This window comes from Pyxicephalus adspersus, chromosome 9, assembly GCF_032062135.1.
Source record: "Pyxicephalus adspersus chromosome 9, UCB_Pads_2.0, whole genome shotgun sequence".
Lineage (NCBI taxonomy): Eukaryota > Metazoa > Chordata > Amphibia > Anura > Pyxicephalidae > Pyxicephalus > Pyxicephalus adspersus.
The window spans coordinates 23,578,666-23,600,222 of NC_092866.1; the positions used below are offsets into that span (position 1 = coordinate 23,578,666).

General features: G+C 39.8%; 1 protein-coding gene and 1 long non-coding RNA gene across 8 annotated transcripts in view; both read right to left on the reverse strand.

Annotated features, from left to right (window-relative positions):
• The window catches only part of TENT4B (terminal nucleotidyltransferase 4B), a 41,249-nt gene extending 40,120 nt beyond the window's left edge, over positions 1 to 1,129 (reverse strand). For 4 of the 7 annotated variants that reach the window (XM_072422932.1, XM_072422933.1, XM_072422934.1 and 1 more), the window contains exon 1: positions 157 to 1,129. In XM_072422932.1, the coding sequence (XP_072279033.1) occupies positions 157 to 635 (479 nt within the window). In that variant the 5' untranslated portion in view covers positions 636 to 1,129. The remainder of the gene's footprint in view (positions 1 to 156) is intronic. The other 3 variants (XM_072422931.1, XM_072422930.1, XM_072422935.1) reach the window with 2 other exon arrangements.
• Positions 1,130 to 9,292: 8,163 nt separating this feature from the next.
• Positions 9,293 to 12,261, reverse strand: LOC140338646 (uncharacterized). The gene is made up of 2 exons (XR_011922286.1): positions 12,089 to 12,261; positions 9,293 to 10,697 (listed from the first exon to the last, which is right to left on the reverse strand). It is a non-coding gene; the product is annotated as an uncharacterized lncRNA (long non-coding RNA).
• Between the last annotated feature and the right edge of the window lie 9,296 nt (positions 12,262 to 21,557).

Sequence of the window (21,557 nt, forward strand, 5' to 3'; positions counted from 1 at the left end):
TATAACCCCTGTGTAATGTACAGCGCTGTGTAATATGTTGGCGCTATATAACCCCTGTATAATGTACAGCACTGCATAATATGTTGGTGCTATATAAGGATAATGTATGATGAACGGTGTGCTGGGCCTCGGACAGATCGGCTATGGCACACTCACCCTATGACCTCGTCACTATAATTCCGGCTCTTCCATGGGGTTCCGGTATAGGAGCTGGCAGCCACGTTATTCCCGGTAGGAGTATGCAGGAGGCTGTAATTGAGTCCAAAGGTGCTGGCCTTGTTGTCACGTTTCCGCTTGTTCCGGTTGCTGAGGTCTTGTCCCTTCCGCCACCCCCCGGGGCTGTGTGTCACCGGCTGGTTGTTGTTATTGGAGCTCTCCAATGCTAAGAAGTCCCCCTGCTCGGCCAGTGTGGGGGTTGCCGGTATGATGGAGGCCTGGGCCGGGCCGCTGTCCCGGTACATGTTGGCCTCACAGCCGGAGGAGCTGCTGGAAGATCCGCTGTGTGCGGGGGAGGCCGGGCTGTTGTGGTTGAAGTAAAGGTTCCTGAGGCCTTGCGTGGTCTCCCAGATCTGCATCCACAGGCTGTTAGAGGGGCCGAGCTGCTCTGGCTGGAACCAGGCGATCCGAGGATCCATCAAACGGAGCCTGGGCTCCCCGACCTGCCCGCTACAATGTGCGATGTCCCCTAGATGTGCGAGCTCTGCAACCGGCTACTCATCCCGCACACCGTATGGAAATGTCCGGGCCTGCCTCCAGTGTCCTTGTACGGTTCACAACGTTCCTACCTGCCACACTAACCCGTTATCTAACGTCAGAGCCCTCCCCCCTCTCCAGCTCCCCTCCCCTAGTCTCCCCCAATTAATGGCCCTTCTTTCCCTCCCACAGCCCTGCTGCTGGCCGGACACTTCTCTCAATTACCCCCTCCCCTGTGAGCTGCTCCGGGTGTGTCAGCGTACAAGATATCGATTTAAAAAAAAACCCCAATGACAAAGCGGCGTCGCAGCCGGTGTTCCGGGCCCTGAAACTTATCGCCGCTATACGTAAGGGGGTCCCATGTCCGCCCGTGTCTTATAGTCGCTGTCACATCGGCCACAGCAATGGCGGCTCCTCCCTCCTTCGTTACTTCAATGCGCATGCGCCATCCCAGCACACGTGACCCCGCCCATCCGTACAAATGATCCGTAGTGAGGCTGCCTTGACGTTCAGGCGTCTCCTGCAGTGCCCAGCCAATAGCGTTGCTCGGTAAGCCTGTGACGTCACGTGGACAAGGTGCAAATGAAAATTAAAGAAAAAAAAAGTGATGGGTGTGAGTTTTTTGTGACATGCGGAGGAAATGATACTAGTTAAAGTGACCCTGTCACCAGTGATGTATGGGGGCAGCCATTGCTGAGCTCCTTCCATAATGCCTGCCTGAACATGGAGCCATTCATTATTATTATTATTATTAATATTATTAACCTCCTGAGCGTTACACTGAGGTCTAGATTTCTGGGAGATCGACGGACGACGCTGGACGGAGGACGACGCTGGAATACGAAAACGACGCTGGATGAGCACAGGGGGACCAGGTAAGTATGGATGGGAAAAATCTCGGGGTTAACCATCCTAGCCATTTTTTTTGCCCGAACGAAGGTCGGGCTTAACGGCAAGGTGGTAATAATAATAAGCAGGATTCATATAGCACTATATACTGATTCTCATCTGATTGTTTTATTTATCAGATGCTCTTTTATGTAAGTATGACCTTAGCTGTGTATTTTCTTTAACTGTTAGATTTAATGGCATCAAATAGTTTGACTTTGATAACTATCATTTCGTGTTTGGTCTTAGATTCAAATGAAATAAACCCATAATGAGTGAGAAAAAACAAACAAATAATTTGCATTTCTTTAGTAATATCAAAGATAATGTAACTAATGATAATAGTAACAATAGTAATACTTAACTGTGAGCTGATCAATGCATCAGAGCTCCCACAGTCCTTGTCAGCACCATTAGGATGATCATTATTTTACAAATGTATTCATATTAATGGTTTGCAGGATTTAAAATGATGAATTTAGTGGTCCGTGAGGTCTGAAAGGTTGACAACTGCTGCTCTAGAATGTAGTTTATCAATAAGAATAAACCTTGTCATAGGATAATCACAGGTTTGGGGAGGTGTTATCCCAGGTGGGGTGAGGGAAGTGCCATGACAAGATCTTTTAACCACCCAAAGTGAGGAGGCCACAGTGCCATGTTAAAGTGTAACTCCAATCAGCCAGGTGCTAGTGGTCCACTCCAGGCAGAGAGCACCAACATTGTGCCCATTTCCTGTGAGCCCAGCCCATTAGTTACACATGCGTGCCCTCACACAGGCTGTATTCAAACTATCGGGAAGGAGTGGCTCATTATGTGATGCAAAATTACTGGAACTGCCATTGTCAGCCCTGTGTCCCTTGTCTCTGGGTCTCGAGAGAGCATTGGTGAATTTAGGAGTGGAGAATAAAGTAAACATTGAAAGGACTACTGTGGACACTCAGTGTTTGACAGACAATGTGACACTGAAGGTGTCTGGCTGGCTTGGGGAGCAGGCGGGCATAATAGAAACAAGATGGCACTGCTGGGGATTTAATGCTTGTTTGGGTGTCAGGAAGAGGGGATACTACTGGTTGTGTCTTATTGGCTTCATTGGAAGTTGGAGGCATCAGGCAGGAGAGGAAACTACCAAGGGTATCTTGGTGCTTGGGTGGAAGGAGAGTAAACCAAGGAGAAGAGGCCATTACTGGGGGTATATAAATGATTCACTTAGAGGTGTCCGCATATCACTTTACATATATTTATTGCTGCAAAGGAATCCTCAACCACAAGACTGTCATCAGAACCTTCTGGGCCTCCCTCATGTCTAAAAGTTATGGCTAATAGTGGTCGTATAATTTTGATTTAGATCAAAGCTAATCTGACCTGGAATCTGAATTTGAGTAATCCAAGTTCCAATCTGACATTACAATACCTGTCACTGACAGTAAGGTTCAGTCAATCTGGCCACCAAGTCCCATTTCTTGACTGATCTAGATTCCAAGTCAAAATTTTTGTGTTCTGAGCATTTTTAGTTCCATCATAACAAAAGTTAAGTAAAACAGCCTGGGTTAACCAGTAAAGGATCAAGGTCTAATTGTTGAGTTAGGGATAGCAAGCAAGGGAGCCGGGTGCAAATGGAGGACCAGATTAGCCAGAAATGGAGACAAGTAAAGGGTCAGGCATCACTTGCACCTGGCTTCCTAACAAGACCCTCTGCTTGCCCTGCCTCCCATTATGGCTAGAGAGACCCTTTCACTTTCACCTGGCTCCCTTGCTGGTTAGCCCAAAGTCATTACTTGCACCTGGAGGGTCTACGCTAAACAAAATCTTCACATTGTCTCTTTTGGTTACAGCACAGGTTACATAAACATGTACTGCATTTAGAAGAGAGGGTCACTGATCTGTCAGATTTTGCCACCTCTACTGCAAAAATCCCATAGTGGTGCCTAATCCTAACCCCAAACCCCTTCTTGATGCCTGGGTGGTCCAAAAGTGAGCAGGGCAACACACAACAAATTGAATGCTCCCAGTTCTTTGTGTCATAGCATGTGTCCAGCACGCCTTTTTGCCAGCTTTCCACCTCCTTCTGTATTTTGTTTCAACGTTTTAACGTCTTCCTTCTTAGTATATCCCATTTTTCTAATTTATTTGTATTATGCCCCAAATGTCCGATGCCCCTGTATTGTGATCCAACTTCCTAGTATCCTATATTTTACATCGATTTGACATAGATCAAGTCACAACACTATGGAAATAAACATACCCCAGATATAAAACCCTATGTACATTATATTCTGTGCTTCTAGAAAAACATCCAGCTTTTTCTTAAAGCAATCTATAATAGTTGCTGAAGCTACTTCCTGAGGGAGTCTATTCCACATTTTCACAGACCTTACAGTGAAGAATCCCTTCATTATCCGGAGCTTAACCTTCTTTTCCTCCAGCCGCAATAAGTGCCCTCTTGTTCTTTGTAACAATCCTAAATATATTTTGTAAAGAGTGTAATCGATATATTTAATTATTATATATATTATAATATATGTAATTATTTATGTTTAGTTCACAATAGCAATGACAAAAACGTATCAGTCCTGAGCACTTTTCTGGCAACCACTAAGCAACCAGGAATGATAACGTGGTAACTGCTAGGCTTTTTCAGACAGTGGCAAGTGGCTGAAAAGGCCTAGGAAAGTATTGTGTTTTTTATTTATTATTTATTTATTTTTATTTATTTTTTTAATTTAGTACAACCATTACATGGAACTTTTAAGGTACACTTGCTTTAAAAAAACAAAAAAAAACAACATTCATTCATACATCATTTACAATAAAACACATATATTACAATTGCTACATGTGTGATCCCACTACCATAAAACACTGTGTAAAGCCAAGCAGGAAGGGAAAACATTGCATAGACTTTGCTGGGGAGCAGGGCCCCCAATGGCGGCCCTGCTCTACCATACCTCACTATTGGTCTTGGCCCCTCATCATTGGGCCATCAATAAAAGATACAAGAAATGGGATGAGGCATATAAAGAAGTTTAATTTTACCATCTGTGTGATTAATTATTGTGTATATGCTAGTGGGCTTCATTGTTTCTCATAGAAAACCTGATGCCTGATTCACTGTGTTCAATTGGGACTATGACCAAAACACAGACAAAATCTTCCTGCAGCAAAAAATTCAGCACAATAACCACACACCCATACCTCATTTTTTCAGCAACTTCTTATCTGCAATATAAGGTCACAGACTCCCTCCCTGCCAGCCAGTGGAATTTGGATGGATCATCATTGTTCCTCCAATCTGACTATTGTTATTGGACCATATGCTTGGAACTGTAGTATAAGGTGACAATTTTCCTTACTGCTATAGTGGATAATATGTTTCTTTCAACTTTACTACTTCACTTCCACCTTGATCATACATGGGATGATTATAGCTACATACTTGGATTGATACAGAAAAGATACCTAAGCTAAATTTAGAGATTGCATATGCTTTAGGTGAAGTCTTTAAAACTCCATAGATTGTATACTAACAAATATAATTTGGCATAGCGTTAAGAACATTTACTTGGTGGACGGCAAAATCATTTTAAACTTTTTTTTTTAATTTTTATTGACTATATCACAATTCCAGTGGGTCACAAGTTTACATAAACATTGGTAATTGTGCCTTTACACAGCTTGCAAAATTCCAGAAAATGATGTCAAGCCCTTAGGCAATTAGATAATTACTTTTTAATAGCCAATTAGCCTTTTTAAAGTCAACATTTGAACGTATTAGGATGAAGGTCTACCACCAAACTCACTACTTCTGTTTAACATATTGGGAAAATCAAAAGAAATCAGCCAGAATACCTCAGAAAAATAAATAATAAACTTAAAAAAACTGGTTTCATTTTTGGGAATAGTTTCCAAAAAATTGAAGGTTCCAATTTATCTGTACAAACCGTTATATAGTTTAAATACCATGGGGCTACACAGTTGTCATACTGCTGAGAAAGAAGATGCATTCCGTCTCCTAGAGAAGAACATACTTTGGCATGAACAGTGCAAATTTATCCCAGAACAACAGGAAAAGAACAGAAGATACTGGAGGAAACGGGTAAAGAAGTATATATATCCACACATAAATGATTCCTAGCATGACATGACTTGAGGGCTGCTCAGCAAGAATGAACACCACCCCAAATGTCAAGCATGAAAATCAGAGCATCATGTAAGGATTCTTTCTGCAGGAGGGTTTGATGCACTTCACAATATAGGTGGCATCACAAGGATGGGAAAATTATGTACTGCAGCAACATCCCAAGACCTGAGCTTATTAGCAAATGGGTCCTTGAAATAGACAATGACCCCAAGCATACCGCTACACTTGTGGCAAAATGGCTATCACAAAGCCCTGACCTCAATCTGATGAAAAATTTGTGGGCAGAAAGGAAAATGTGTGTATGTGTGTGAAGAAGTCGGACTACAAACCTGTACCAGTGATACAAGATCTGTCTGATTGAATGGGTCAAAATTTCAGCAAATTGTGTAAGGCCTGCATGATGAAAGCAGTGGCTTGAGAACTAAGCTCAGGAATTAGAGGGTTTTTAGGGGTGCTGTAGGGAGAACACATACAGAGCAATTAATTAGTAATGAAGATGTAAACACAGTGAGCATGTCTGCCATACCTGGCTCTGCCAAAACAGGGGCCCAGCAACATTTTCTCTTCCTGACCAATTGGCTGTCATCACAAAGCATCTGAATCCTAGCTTCCTGCTGTCAGTGAATCATGGCAGCTTGCCAGCTCTGCTAGGAACTAGGATGTATACAATTGTATCTTTTCCTAATTTTGTATCTGTCTTTTTCAGAACCTTTAAACAGAACCAACAGGCTGCAGGGTCACTGAAAGTTCAGATAGTTAACTTTTTGTTGCCCACAGTAGAGCCCTGGTGTGGGAGAATATAGGTTTGCTGTGCTTGGGCTGGCTCAGACCTGTGACAGGGGCAAATATTTCTGTGTATCACCGAGCAGGTGGCACCTTGCCAGCAACTTGGCACTCTTACTGCAATGATGGTTCCTAAAGCAGCGGTCGCCAACCGGTGGTCCGAGAGAAGATTTTGGGGGTCCACGGCTCTGGTCAGTGTACCCCTGAGCGGGGTCAGAAGGACCCTGCCGGGGGGACGCACTGGCCAGAAACGCAGACCACGTCCCCCGTTTCACGACACAACTCCCCCACTCTCCCATCGCAGGCTCAGATCTGCGATGGCAGAGTGGGCGGGGTTATGGCATTATGATGTCACTATGGGGAGGCCCCTCCCCTTTGATTGACAACCGTCTCCCCGCACATGCATTAGCAGATTTGACAGCAGTTGGACACTCACAGCCGCCAGCATTGCTATTATTATTATTATTACTATTATGATTAATAAACAGGATTTATATAACACCAACATATTAGGCAGCGCTGTACATTAAATAGGGGTTGCAGATGACAAATAAATACAGACAGTGACACAGGAGGAGGGGAGGACCCTGCCCGGAAGAGCTTACACTCTAGTATCGCTATTGGGTTATCTTACATGTAGCATATCCTCCAAGGCAGTAGTTCACTGGTGTGGTAACTGCACCAAAACCTCACTGCCAGTCCAAACATAGGTCACATTTTGTGCAAAAAAATGGATAACATTGCAATAAAGAGTTGTTTATTTTAATTTTCCACCCAGGCACTATGCAGGCTTTTTTTAAGCCTTCACATTTTTATTCAAACCATTTTTAATTTAAACAAAAAAAAGTAAAAAGAAAAAAAAACACATTGCATTGGTAGGCCTATGCAGCCAATTTCAAATGCCTGATAAAGCCCAGCAGTTACCGCCTATTATCATTCCTTGGGTGCTAGAAACCAGGGCACAAAGACAATGGAAAAAAATTGGATGTGCCAAGGGGGAGGTCATTAAAAAGGTAAAACAAAATACAGGGAGCGGTAGAAAGCTGACACAATTGTAGGGGTTACTGGACACCTATGACACAAAGAACTGGGAGCACTAAAATTATCCCATGTTGCTTCACCCACTTTTTGACTACCAAGCTACAGCTTCCCCCCACCCAGTTGAAAAAAAAAATTGTGGGGAGAACATCATACTTGATAAAGTTCCAACTAGCGGCCTGCACAGTAAACGGCTAGGGAAAGTCAAGTAGATGAGACCAGAGGGAGGTGGATGGCTGTTTTGTTGTGTTGGCGTTGCAGCTGGCAGTAGAATGAAGCGTGATCTGGATACTCACCTATTGTGTGCTAACATCATCTGTCAGATTTTTGTACCCATCATATTTTGCTCCCTGGAAAGTAAGAAAGGTTAAATAATGGGTTGTTTAGGAACCAGGCCGGGTGTGCAGGTGACTTAATTTAGGCACTGGGATGGGGTAGTTAGTCATCAAGAAGAGGGTGTTTGGGGTTAAGATTATGCAGTACCAAATCTGATTGACTAGTAGCTCTGTTGCAGTGGGTCAGCGCACTTACGGGACCACTACAGCTAAAATTCTGATAGCTGTATATATTTCTATAGTTTAGTAAATCATCTTTAATATTTTACAGGGTTGGATATATATTTTTTCTCCACATGTCCTGATATCTGAAATAAGTAGAAGACGGATGTTGATAGCAGAAGGTATGTGTGTCCACAAAATCTACACTGTGTCTGTAAGCAGTTTATTACATATTGAACATTGATAGCCATGGGTGAACAATCCATAAGGACGTGTTGGGATTGATGCACTACAACATGTTAACCTTGGCCAATCAGGAAGCCAGAAGAAGAGTCAGTTGCAAGTGGAGGCGTCAGGTACCAATCGCGCCTGGTGCCCTTGCTCACCTACATATCGTCCACATCACACCTGGCTTCTTTATAAACCTAACAAATGCAACACCACTGTTAGACCCTCTATTTGCACCTGGCTAGCCAGAAAAGAAGCCAGGTGCAACTGCTGAATCTGGGAAGCAAGGGAGCCAGGTGGAACTTTATGAAATTAATTCACAGATACTAAAGAAGAAAAATAGCATGTGCAAAATGCATCAGAAATGGTGTTACCTTCAACTAAAAACTTTTGGCTTGCATTATTCCTGCTTTTTGAAACTGATGTTTTAGATTTGGATATCAAGGCACTGAAAAGGGTTTGCAGTTTCATGTTAATAATAAGCAAAATCATGAGCTGTGCCAAAATAAGGTCATTTCAGAAAATGCATGGGTAATGTGAAGGCTTTATTCTTTTTTTTCAGTGTACAATGGGCTTTAAATAATACCGAATAGTTAGAGAAGCTTCTTTTATCTATATACAAGCCTCACAATTTGGTTATCAACATAGCCATGTGAACACTTTATCAATGTAGGCAGTGATGGCTTTGTCAAAACCTTTCATTTAAAGAAAAAAAATAAGGGTTTAGCTGCAGCAATTATTTTGTTGAAATTACTCCACTCATGTCATTCGATTTCTAAACTGTAACATGACTACATTTGTTACATCATCTGTTTCAAACATTGCCACAACACTACAAAAAAGTTTTTTTTCTTCTTTTGCCATTTTACTTGGCAAAATTCCTTTATCATAAAAACAGGGCTAACAGGACAAATACATTTTTATTCTTTTGGATTTTTCCAATATTATTAAACAATTCTGTATTGCAACAACCCCGAAACACAAATATTACAAAACAAAATTAAATGAACTAAAAGCAAAACTGCAATTGGAAAATAAAAATGATTTTTTAATTCAAACCACACATCTTTAAACCTAAAGGTATGCTCTCCTATTGCTTTTCCAACAGCTATATAACACAAGGGTCTACTTAAGAAATATATTTAATTTATATCAAATCCGTTGAATCATGCCCTACATGGTCGCTGACAAATCTAGAGACTGTTTGGAGTAACATGTGGTACATATTTATAGAAATTGACAGATGGGATGACCCCGCTTGGAAACCTCCAAGATCTGTGCTTCAACAGGTCCACTTTCTGCTGTCAGTCAGAGACATGTTGGCAGATGAGATATTGCAGGTAGGAAAGCCAGCATAGTGATGACAAATTCCCTAACCTTCCTAAACTGGTCACGGGACTCACCAAGTCTGAATCCCTCGGTATTTTACCCATCCCCTCTTTTCATTCTTTTATTGGCTTAATATGAGGAGCATTCTTATTGACAAATGAACATGCAGTCAGAGGTGGTGGGATAGTCCACAACACAAATGTCAAAATGTGCATATAAAGGAACCACGGTATTCAGGTCCCATAATTTAGAAAACAAACTTGGAAAAGCTGCTAGGTATGTTAACAGAACTGGAGAAGGGAAACTAAGGCACTAAAAAGTGACAAACAATAAAACTGCTATGGAATAAAAACCTTAAGTGCCAGAATGCCCTGCAAAAAAATTTTGGAGGACCTTACATTGTTTGGCTAACAACTTGTAATTTTTGTAATGTTCACTAATGTGAGAAAAACACAGCTTGCTTTTTAATAATTTAGGGGGCTAATGCTCAACCAAAATTTGGCTGCACTGAAAAATAAAACATTTTATAGGAAGACAGTTGCCATTAAACCTGTTGGATATATATTCCTCTTTTATACTTTTTATTGTTTAAGATGAGTGCATATTTTACTACCCAAACGAGTCGTGATTTATTTAAATTTCTGTTCTAGGAGTTGAGTCATGATTTATTTCAATTTCTGTTCTAGGAGTTGAATGATAAAATGATCACAATGAAAATTATTCTGTTTACAGTCTTTAGAACCAAGTATATCAAAGTTTTTATCAAAAGTACTTGTCAGTTATAAAAAGACTGCAAATGGACATTATAAAATGTGTAATTTTGAACCAAAAAAAACACAGGAAAATAATTTATTGGGTTTTCATGGATTTAAAAGAAAAGGGAAAAATGTGTTTGCACAAAGTCCTGAAGGTAAGATAAGCAAGTAAACGTCTGGTGGACTCAGAGTTCTTTTCATTTCGTATAAAGCTTGTTTTCATTTAGCTTTTGAGAGCTTTTTCGCTAGAGTTTCCAGGTAAGAAATGAAACGTCTGAGATTCGTCCTGACATTGTCCAGAACACACAACTGGTCTATGCTATATTTCTCTCTGCCTTCTTTCCTTATCTGTGAAAAAAGAAATAAAAACAAATCATAGACATTACAGAATAAAGAAATGCTTTTAATTTGATTGGCTTGTGGCAAAATACTATACTATGTTCTGCTCCTAAAAGATAATCCACATATAAGGGATTAAGGTTATACATATTAGATGCCAGTGGGTTCTAAAATCTGTCTTTTTTTTTTTTTTTATAAACCTTTAAGAGAATAGTGTAAACAAATATCTCTCTGCCTGTAGGTCAATTTATTTCCCCAATGCAATACAGAAATGTGTATTTCAAGTCTCACCAATGTTAAAATACAGGTAATTCACACAATATCAATAAATTTGTTTTTGATTAATATATCCATTAACTACTGTATGCAATGACCTGCGTGCTTTCTAGTAGTGCACATGCAGGCTGATATCAATATATCTTCAGGTGTAAGCTACTCCATTAAACTAGGTTTGGCAGATCAGCAGATGTTTTTAAATAAAATGTTTAATATTTTTTTCCATAGAAAAAATACAGGTATCATGGGAAATAACAGTAATAAAAACACAACAATAAAAAAAGGAGATGTTGTTAGATATCCTCTGTTTGCAAATCAACCAGCTCAGTTGATCTTAACCTGCATTAATCAGTTTATTTATCTCTATATTCTACATATGGTGACTTTCTGACCTCACAAAATGGTTTTACTGGCCTTAAGGACCATGTCCCACAGTTGACCCTGTTGCTAGCGATACATTGTCAATTTCAAGAAGGTTTTCATTAACGGCTATAGAATTTGTACTTTGGATGGTTCTTTACGCTGCAGACTCTTGCTGCAAAAAGAGCAAACACACAGACTGAAGCAAGGTTTCTCTGCAATCTTGACATTAGCACCAACGTTCCGTTTTCCACTTCACACATCACCCGATCTCACACTGCACAGGTGCAGGATTGGGAGGGGGAGGGGTGGAATGCTGATCTTACTGAGCATGCATGAGATCGGCAATTTTTTGCTCCTAATAAAGAAATAGCTCCTTCTGTGCATGCCCGAGATTGTGCATGCACAGAAGGTCAGCACAAGCCACCTGGGATGCCCAAGTCATGATCGAAAGAGGCAGTGCTGCACACTACCTCTGTTGCAGTGAATATTTCGACAGTATAGCATACGATAATTTAAACTTTACTGTGGCAGTTTAATTACTGCTATTTTGTTTCAATAATGTGCTTCAATAAAGTGCTTGAACACTAAATTGTGAAATACCCATTGCTGTCAATCATAAATAATCTCATTCAGTTGACTAAAACATAAAATTCAAAACTTTGGGAAAGTAAAGAAAGAAAATCCTGACTGCTATCATCCAATGAACAAGCATGTAAAGATAGCACTGCATAGGTACATATTGATTGATGCAAAGCATGTACCTTTGATTTGAAAGCTGGTTGAATTTTCTTTAGGGCTTGAAGTAACTTTATTTCCACAGCAGCCTTCTCTGCTTCAGCACCATCAGCAAATACATCAAAAATGGCATCCAACGCGCCTCCAGAAACCACCAGAGAAGAATCATTGCTGACAACTCCAAGAAGAAAGCTTCCTATCAACTGAAGGAATAGAATAATATTAAAAAACATACCAAAAGAGATTTTGATGGTTTGACATATTTGAAAATATATATATTTCTACTGGCCTTTAATACAAAAAAGAAACCTAGATTGCAGCTGTGTGCATTGTGTGCAACCCGCTTTGTTATCACTGTGTATATCTGGGGTTTAACCTGTAAGGCCTGGTAACCCGGACCATTAAACTCTTCAAGATGGCCAGTGGAAGAGAATCAGTGAAAATATATTCACCAATATTCCCTCCTTGTATTGAGCATGGATGCACTTAGCAACACATCACACCTCCTCATACACACACCTATGAACATATGTAAAGCGGGTGCATGTCTATGTAAACAATGAATGTGGTAAACATATATTGGCTATCGCCTCACACACTAGAATGAGGGAAATAATTCTAAGGCTAGTAATTGGGTTAACTCAAAACCAATGAGTGGTACAAGTGTTCAAAGCATCATCTGTTTTAAGTTTATTAGTTTTAAGGTTCAGCATATTTGGTATTTATGTATTTGACTTGTTCTCATCTTTTAAACTGTACCAAACAATAGAAATTGTGTTGAGTTTGTGTGAACTTTAAAAGTTTGTTTACTAAAAATGCAGGTTTGAAAAGAATTGTAGAAACATTTTTTTGTCTACAAGTTATCTGCTTTTATAAAATATTTACCGTATTTTTCGGACCATAAGACGCACTTTTTTCCCCCCAGAAGTGGGGGGAAAAATCCCTGCGTCTTATGGTCCAAATGTAGCCTCTGTGCCCGGGCCGTCTCTCCGGTATCCTCCCCAGCCGCTGTCCCGTCCCCCCTGTGTAGCCCCCCCTCCGGCTTTTCTCCTGTCCAACTTTGCTATCTAGTATACATCTAACCACCTCTGTACCATGGTTTTATTTTCTCAAACCAACTCACAGATATACCTGCAATGATAAAGCAACATACACTGTCTAATGGTATAAATACATGAACTTACCACATATTCCACAACACATTGATTGCTTGGTTTGCAATATCTTCAACATAGTTCTTTGGTAAGTCTTTGCCATTCATTGATGGCTCCTGGTTGGAATCTAAACCAGTGGAACACTATAGTATATATGGAAACAAAATAAATACAAAAGTTTTTTTCATCTAATGATTTTAGATTTATTACCACTAAAATGCAAAGGAAACTTTTTTTTTTTTTTTTCAATCGAGCTTTATTTGTTCGCAGCAATCACATGTGTTATCCCAGAGGTATAAATACCGATCAGTACATTATAATTAACACGTGCCTCCTAATACTGACATACAGACACAGCGTCTGTGACAATGAGATCCCCCTAGTCAAAGCTCCCCTGATCAGACACGCATGGAAACAGCACGCTGCTGACATGTCACACAGGAAGACTAATTATATGAACTCGCTTACTTTCTGTAGAAGGTCCTCGGCATGCAGCGATTCTCCCTCCGCAATATCTTCGGGCTCTGCTGCTTGTTTAATAGCTGGAGCAGGCGCATACCCCACCGGCTTAAATCTCCGAGCCCGGCTCTTCCCCATGATCAGACAACAAGGAGGGCTCTTAGAACTTCACTCAACGTACTACGTCATCGCAGCCGGGATCTTTTTTTTTTTTCGAAGAACTTTATTAACAAATCATTTTAAGACTTATGAACCTTCCTTGTTTTATAAAATGGTATAAATAAGTCCATTTGGAAAAAGCAATGCAAATTATATAATATTATAATTACATATTATATATAAAGGAATAATAGGAATGAAGATATTCTGGTAAAGTGTATACATTCCATTCAGTGTTTTACATAAAAAGCATTGACTATTCAACAGCTACACCATATGTCACATCTACCGACAGCAAATCAGAACATCTATAAAATAAAAAAGTACCAATATAATAGCTTTGTAAGGTACATTAAAAATAAAAAGACCAAGAACAACAAGGGTTTTAGTGCAGCAGAAAGATAATGTATTATAAAGAACAAGTAAATTTATAGTTTTGCATAAGAAAACTAGTACAATATTCAAAACGGTCTTTTCCATATGTAAAATCATGGGACAAGGGACTGGTAACAAAAGTGATACTAAGTAGATATTACCCATAGCTCAAAAAAGGTGTTGCGGTTTGTGTGAGGTGAAAAACCCCAAGTCTTACATGACCTGGGTACTAGTTATAAGCAAGGAAAAGGTCTCAAGGAAAAAGGTACACTGACAGTACCACCATCATCGGGTCTAAGATAAGAGAAGGAAAAGTTTTAATGGTGTGAATACATAATGCAAGTCTTACAAATTGTTACAAATTGTTTACTTACCCTTATAAAAGATATAACTCACAAGGGGTAAATATATAAAATTAGGCGTAAATCCTTAAATTAACAGAATAAAAAGCAACAACATGTATATATAGGAGAAAGAGTGATTAATGATAAGGGTAATAAAAATAGTACAATAATGGTTGGAGGTAATAATAGTATAATAATGGCTAGAAGTAGAGCATGGTATCCAATGCAATTTTTTTATGGATATAACAAGAGACATGACACCTGATGAGTGATCTGTTTAGTTATTTTTGTAATCCCAACAACCCTGCCAGACTATGTAAAGTCCAGAGCATTTCTTTTCTACAATGCTGTCAAAGCGGAGCATTTCAGATTAGATAGTGAAGTAAAAGTAATTTGATGATAGCTCTCCAAGCTAATCAAAAAAGTTTTATTGGGTGAGCTTCAAAGACAAATTGAAATATTATTTCAAAATGCATGTAAGTAAGTATTTCTAATTAATACAAAACTAGAATAAAGTAGGAGTTTTTCATTTTAAATCACTTAAAGGCACTCTTCGTGCAAAAATGTCCTTAACTTCCACTCCCCTAAAAGACACATAATCACAAACTAATGTTCCACTTAAAGAGGAACTATATTCTAAACACGAAAAAAAAACAAAACCACACTTACCCCTTCAATCCCGCAGGGCAGACCGATCACTCCGGGGGTGTCCTGGATCGGTTCATCCTTGCAACCATCCCAGAGCTGGCGCTCCGGGCAGCACCATCTTTGTCTTCTGTTTCGGGTTCTTCACCCTATGTCACTCAACCCAGGCATGAGTTGGGGTGACGTAGGATGAAAAAAAAAACTTGCCGATCTCACTGAGCATGCGTGAGATCAGCAAATTTTTCTCTTTGAGCAAAAAGGCTCCTTCGGCATATGCCCAAGATGCTCGGGCATACATAGAAGGGGCCCCCAAGAGCCTCCCGGGATGCCTAACATAGGTATCCCGGGAGGCTTTGCGCTCCCATTCATTCTCGAGAATTAGAGGGCGGTGCTGTACCTTTTAAAAAAAAAATGATTTAAAAGAAGGAAGTGGCTGCGACTGTACTGATTGGGTAAGTATCCACAAGGCTTAGTTCCACTTTTGCCCATCCCACAAGGTTTTTCTTTCTTACCTAGTGAAGGAAGATATACTCATCTTAGTCCACCATTCAGATCCCTGTTTAGTTCCATGTTGAGTGCAAAGAACCAAAGAAGGACCCTTTTTCTGTTGACTGATTTATGTCAGTAAAATGGTTTTGGACTTTTTTTTAACATCTGTTAGTTAAGGAGTTTAGTAAATACTTAAAACATAACAGTTAAAATAAGGTAAACACGCAATTTCAATAGAACACAAAAGTTAATAAAAATACATTTTTTTTCTATTTTTTAATTAAAGTTTTATATACCAAACTACTTTGCAATTCAAACTTCAAGAAATAAACTATTGGCAAACAATTTGAAAATTGTTTTTTTTCTCGTAAATTATAGCCAGCTCCTACAGATAAAACAGCCAAACACAATTTGTTCTACAATAGACCTTTTTTAACATTGTGGCAAAAGTTCTTCCATATAGGTTGTTTGGCCCTCCCCCTTATGTACAGAGGATTCCAAAATTGGCTTAATTGGAGTGAAGTATAGAATTCAACAATTAGAAAACTATGAAAAGCCAGATAACAAAAATGACCATAATTACCATTGAAATCTCTGCTTTTTATGCTGCTAGGAAAATCAAAGCTAGGTCAAATGTATAGAAACACCATTAGTACTTAGATAAACTAAATGCAACATTTTTATAAAGATTAGGAGGGGGGCAGAATGATTATTGCTTTCTGCGTCTGTTAAGCTGCGTACACACTTCCAAGTTTTATTGTTGGTAAACGAACGATCCTGCACGATATCTGCGAACGATCGTATGGCACCGATCCTGTACATACAGATAACGACACGATCGTTCAAAGATATTGTACACACGATAGATGCGATCGTTTGAACGATACAGGAAGTGACATGCACCACAGGAAGTGAGCGAACATTCGTTCACCGCGCATGCTCAGACCATGGACGATCACTGAACGACCGTACACACGATAGATGGTCAACGATCGTCGTCCAATCCGATCCGCCGGTCCGGTCGTTCATTTCTAACGACTATCCTCGTTCGTGGGCGTCGTTGGTTACTTTTTTTACGAACGATTTTTGGCCAATCGGTCGTTTGTCGTTCATTTCCAACGATAAAAATTGGAAGTGTGTACGCAGCTTTAGGGAGATTTGTTCCCTGTAGTGTTTTTTTTGTAATGGTAAACAAAACTAAATCTGATAGCAGTTTCAACCCTTCCAGGCTCTATTCAGGCTTAGATATCTTTTAAATAAAAAATATACCTAATTCACAATATTGTAAATTTAGTTCAATGTTTTCGTTACTTCTGCTATGTTTACTGTATTCCATATAAAAAAAGTAGGTTACTTCTACAAAGAATCTCTAGCATTACGCTTCCTCTTCCCCTGGTGAGTGCAACTTCATTGATTATGAATTTTTTTTTTTTACATTTTGTGAGTTCATAGTTAGATGACAGGTGCACAGAATATTTGCTCAGTGCAGCCTATTGTCTTCCAGCATGAACCTGCAAATGTAAATTGTCCCTCTAGGGAATTTTAATAATCTTAGTATATTAAAGAACAATACAGCTACTAAGATATTATGTTATTAAAACACAGTCAAGGAAAACCAAGATGCTTTTTAGTTCAGACATATTCCGCTAACTTGCAACTGCATTTGGGATTTAATTCTCACGGCCTATCACTTTTGTGAATTCTTCCAGCTCCACTGAGTAAACAGCTGACACCATTTCTTTCCCAAGATAATTCAGGCTCCCTTCTCACTTGACCGTGTGTTTCATTGAGGGATACACATGGTCGAAGGTTCTACCACATTTCAATTAAGGTGTGAGCCACAGGAAACTCCAGTGAATGCTTTGACAACCGAGGTGCCAATCCCCGTATAGAGCAGTTAACTCTAGAGAATTGTGGAAATCAATTCTCTTGGCTCAGAAGAGAAGAAATAAATGCATTTGAATGATTGCATTCACATCTACATTGTTTCTGTAACAGGATTCTTCAGTGCTGAAACTGAAAATATATTTTGGCCAGCCTCTTGTGTCATTGGAGCAGTGTATATTACCCAACAAGTAATGGGATTTAAATGTCATATTAAAGGGATACTTTCTTACTTTATTAATTAGTAAAAAGTATATGTTTTGTGTTATTTGTTCTAAGCTGTTACAGCTTCCTCATTGCAATGTATAAAACATTATACATGATGCTTGATTACATTTTATGATCATCTGTTGCTCACTAACACAGACACTAACAGTAGCAGTTACAGTTAACTGGAGAAGGTAACATGGGCAGTCAGTTGGCTTGTAGTAGGAAACAGGCTAAAGTGGTGTACAGTGACACAATGTCAAACCAAAACACAAGATAGTACGCCAAAGTGCAGAAATGCACTTATTTCCTACAATACACATGTGTACTCTTGGAAAGGGTTTGGGCACCTGACTTGCTACCCAGGTGTTAAAAGATGTAGGTGATCTATGCACATCATACTACAATTTGTCTATTTTATGCTGCTGCACCCAAATGTTTATTGAACTAGGATTATATACTAAACAGCACACATATCCAGCAGAAAATTGACTATATTATAGAAAACTTTTACCTATTTTAGAACATAAACACTGGTAGCAGAATTTTCTTCTAGGCTTTTGTTTACGGGGACATAGGACCTTTGTTGTATGTTTGAGCATAAATGCTACTCTATATTGTAAGGCCCAGGTCAGCACCAGTCTTCACCAGTACCCCCCTCACCTTTAGGGAAGACTGGTTGCCTCTCCTAGCACTCCGTTGGCCCCAGGACTTACTGCACAAGGGATGGTGTCTGGGGATGGGCTGGCAGCAAGCCAGGAGCCCACAGATAAAGCAGTACCAAGATTACAACAGAGACAAGTCCAGAATACAGAGCAGAGGTCATACACAGAAAATCCATCCACCAAACAAAGTACACAAGGGCAAAAAACAATCAGAGTTAGGAGTCACATACAAAAGGTCAGCCCAGGCTGTGTACAAACCATAGATTAGGAACAGGCAAGGTCAGAAACTGTACATCTCACAAATACACACCAGCAGCAAGCCAGCCTAGCTTACCATTATAACCGGCACTGGTGACTGAGAGCAGAACGGCTATAAAGTCCCAGCAGCCAATAGCAGTGCAGGACTGAGTCAGGGGCTGATCAGCCTCTAGGATTTCCTTCAGCTGTGCACAGCCTAACAATGGATGCTGGGGATGCCATAAAATACATCAGGCTGCACGGCTAAAGGGAAACAGGGGCTGCTGCTATTTCTCTATACTCTGATGCTGCAGCGACATTGCTGGGCAAAATAGGCTGTCTGGAATACTGCGGTGGTGCACAGCACGTAATCGCCTGCCTGATAAGAGTTTTCTAACATACCTTGTATTTATGTTATGTTGCAGATATGATATGTGATATTTTAGATAAATATTGATGTGCTTAAAGTGTACCCAAACTCAGAAATTTCACTTTACATAAAAGGGTAGACAACCCTTTTATGTAAGGTAAAAATTCTGTTTGTTTAGGTTTTTTTAAGTGCAACACCCTTTTTTTTAAGGGTGCAGCACCGCCCACTAAATGAATGGGAGTGCAAAACCTCCCGGGATACCTACGTCATGTATCTTAGGAGGCTCTTGGGTGCTCCTTCTGTGCATGCCTGAGTATCTCGGACATGCGCACAAGAAGCCTTTTGGTGAAAAAAGAAAAAGTTGCATGCGCAGTGAGATCAGCAAGTTTTTTTTTTTAACCTACTGCATCCAATCTCGCGCCTGGATCGGGTCATGTAGGATGAAGAACCAAGAAGAAAAGGCGAAGATCGTGCTACCGGGTGCACCGCCTTGGAGATGGATGCCAGGATGACGTGAGACCCAATGGAAGGCACCTCTGGACTGATCGACTGCGCTGCGGGATTGAAGGTAAGTGCAGTTTTAGGCACTACTTTTGAGTTTAGTTCCCCTATAATTTAAAATTTGTTGGACATTTCATGAATGTAAGAAAATCTACATATGCTAGGGGTTAGTTATATTTTCCTTACCACTTTAGTTCCCCCATGTTTTCCCAAAGTTGCATGTCAAATAAAACTAGGGAACAATTTTAAACAAATTTTTAAGCTTATTTATACTAAAATAGGTATGCTGATTCGGAAAATGCAGTTAGTTTTCTTCTATCAAATCAGGTTTTTTTCTCTACCGCTTATATTAATGCGATTACTGTAGCGTGGATTTGTATAGGCTATTCATTTACACGCAAGACAGTGTGGTTAAAGGTTGTGCGCTTATTTTTCTACTTACACACATATTTCCTTTTTTATTCAGATCATGTCTGGCTCTGCAGTTTCTCATCGTAAGTGCATAAACAACCTTGATTCATTTTGTTATATCTGTGGCAGTTTCACCATTCCCAGTCAAAGGGCGAACATCAGCACATTTGTGGAGCAAGTCTAATTGGCATATTTCAAATATAAACTTGGTGTTCAGGATAAGTCTTGGGCCCCTCATAAGATCTGCAAACAGTGTGTCGAGGGTTTACAGATGTGGACAAAGGAAACACATGATAAGATGCCATTTGGTATACCTATGGTTTGTCGAGAGCCAGGAGATCATTTCAGTGGCTGTTACTTTTGTATAGTGAAAACTTCAGGATATAACAAGAAAAATAAATGTAACATAGAGTATCACAGTCTACCATCAGCTATACGCTCAGTGGCTCATTCAGATGAAATCCCAATGCCGGTTTTCGTTACTTTACCCTCTCTTGAAAAACACGATTATGGTGATGAACTAGGTGACAACAATGAAGAAGAGTTTAAAATTGAAAAGTACTCTGTAAGGGATTTGATCAGCATGAGTTGAGTGATTTGGCATGTTACTTGGGACTATCGAAGAAGGCTTCAGAACTCCTAACATCAAGACTGCGTGTGAAAAACGTACTTGAAAATGGAACAAAGGTATTGTACTTTTGAACCAGAGAAATTGCATTTCTCCAGTACTTTAGAACTGACAGTGGCTTTGTGTATTGCCATAACATACCTGGTTTAATGGAGGAATTGGGAATTCCAATGTATAACTCAACTGAATGGCCACTATTCATTGATAGGTCAAAGCAAAGCTTAAAGTGTCTCCTCCTTCACAATGCCAATATATTTGAGTCAGTCCCAATTGGCCATTCAGTTTCTCTGAAGAATATGCAGACATATAGAGTCATTGAGATGTTGCAACATCACCAACACAAATGGGTCATCTGTGTGGTACAGCAGAGCTCGTGAGAGGCATTGGGTGGAAAGGAATTGGCCTCCAAGGTCTGCCCTAAAACCAGGTGATCCAAACATTCTACATGAGCCACTTGTTGATAGAATATTCTATTTCCATCTCTGCACATGAAACTGGGTCTGATGAAGAAGTTCGTTAAAGCTTTGCCAACTTAAGGAGACTGTTTTAAGTATCGCATTTTGGCATTTCCTAGCCTGTCATTTGAAAAAATGAAGGCCGGTGTGTTTGATGGACCACAGATTCATCAGCTCATCAAAGATGAATATTTCATCACAACAATGTCGAAAAGAATGCTTGTTTATCATTCAAAGCCATTGTCACGGACTTTCTTGGAAACACACAAGTTCTGCTGTAGTCAGCCATCCAATAACGTGCAAGCAAAAGTCACATCTTTCTACTTTTTCTTGAATGGGATAGAATATCCTTTGCAACGCGACTTTTTTCCACATCAGAGTGTTACATTTATCGCTTGCACAATGATACTTCCAAGTGATATTTTCTAAGTTAACATTCTAAACTTCATTAGTAATCAACCCAATGTGTACTTACACTGCACTTTTTAGCCTTCTATTCAGTAACACAACCT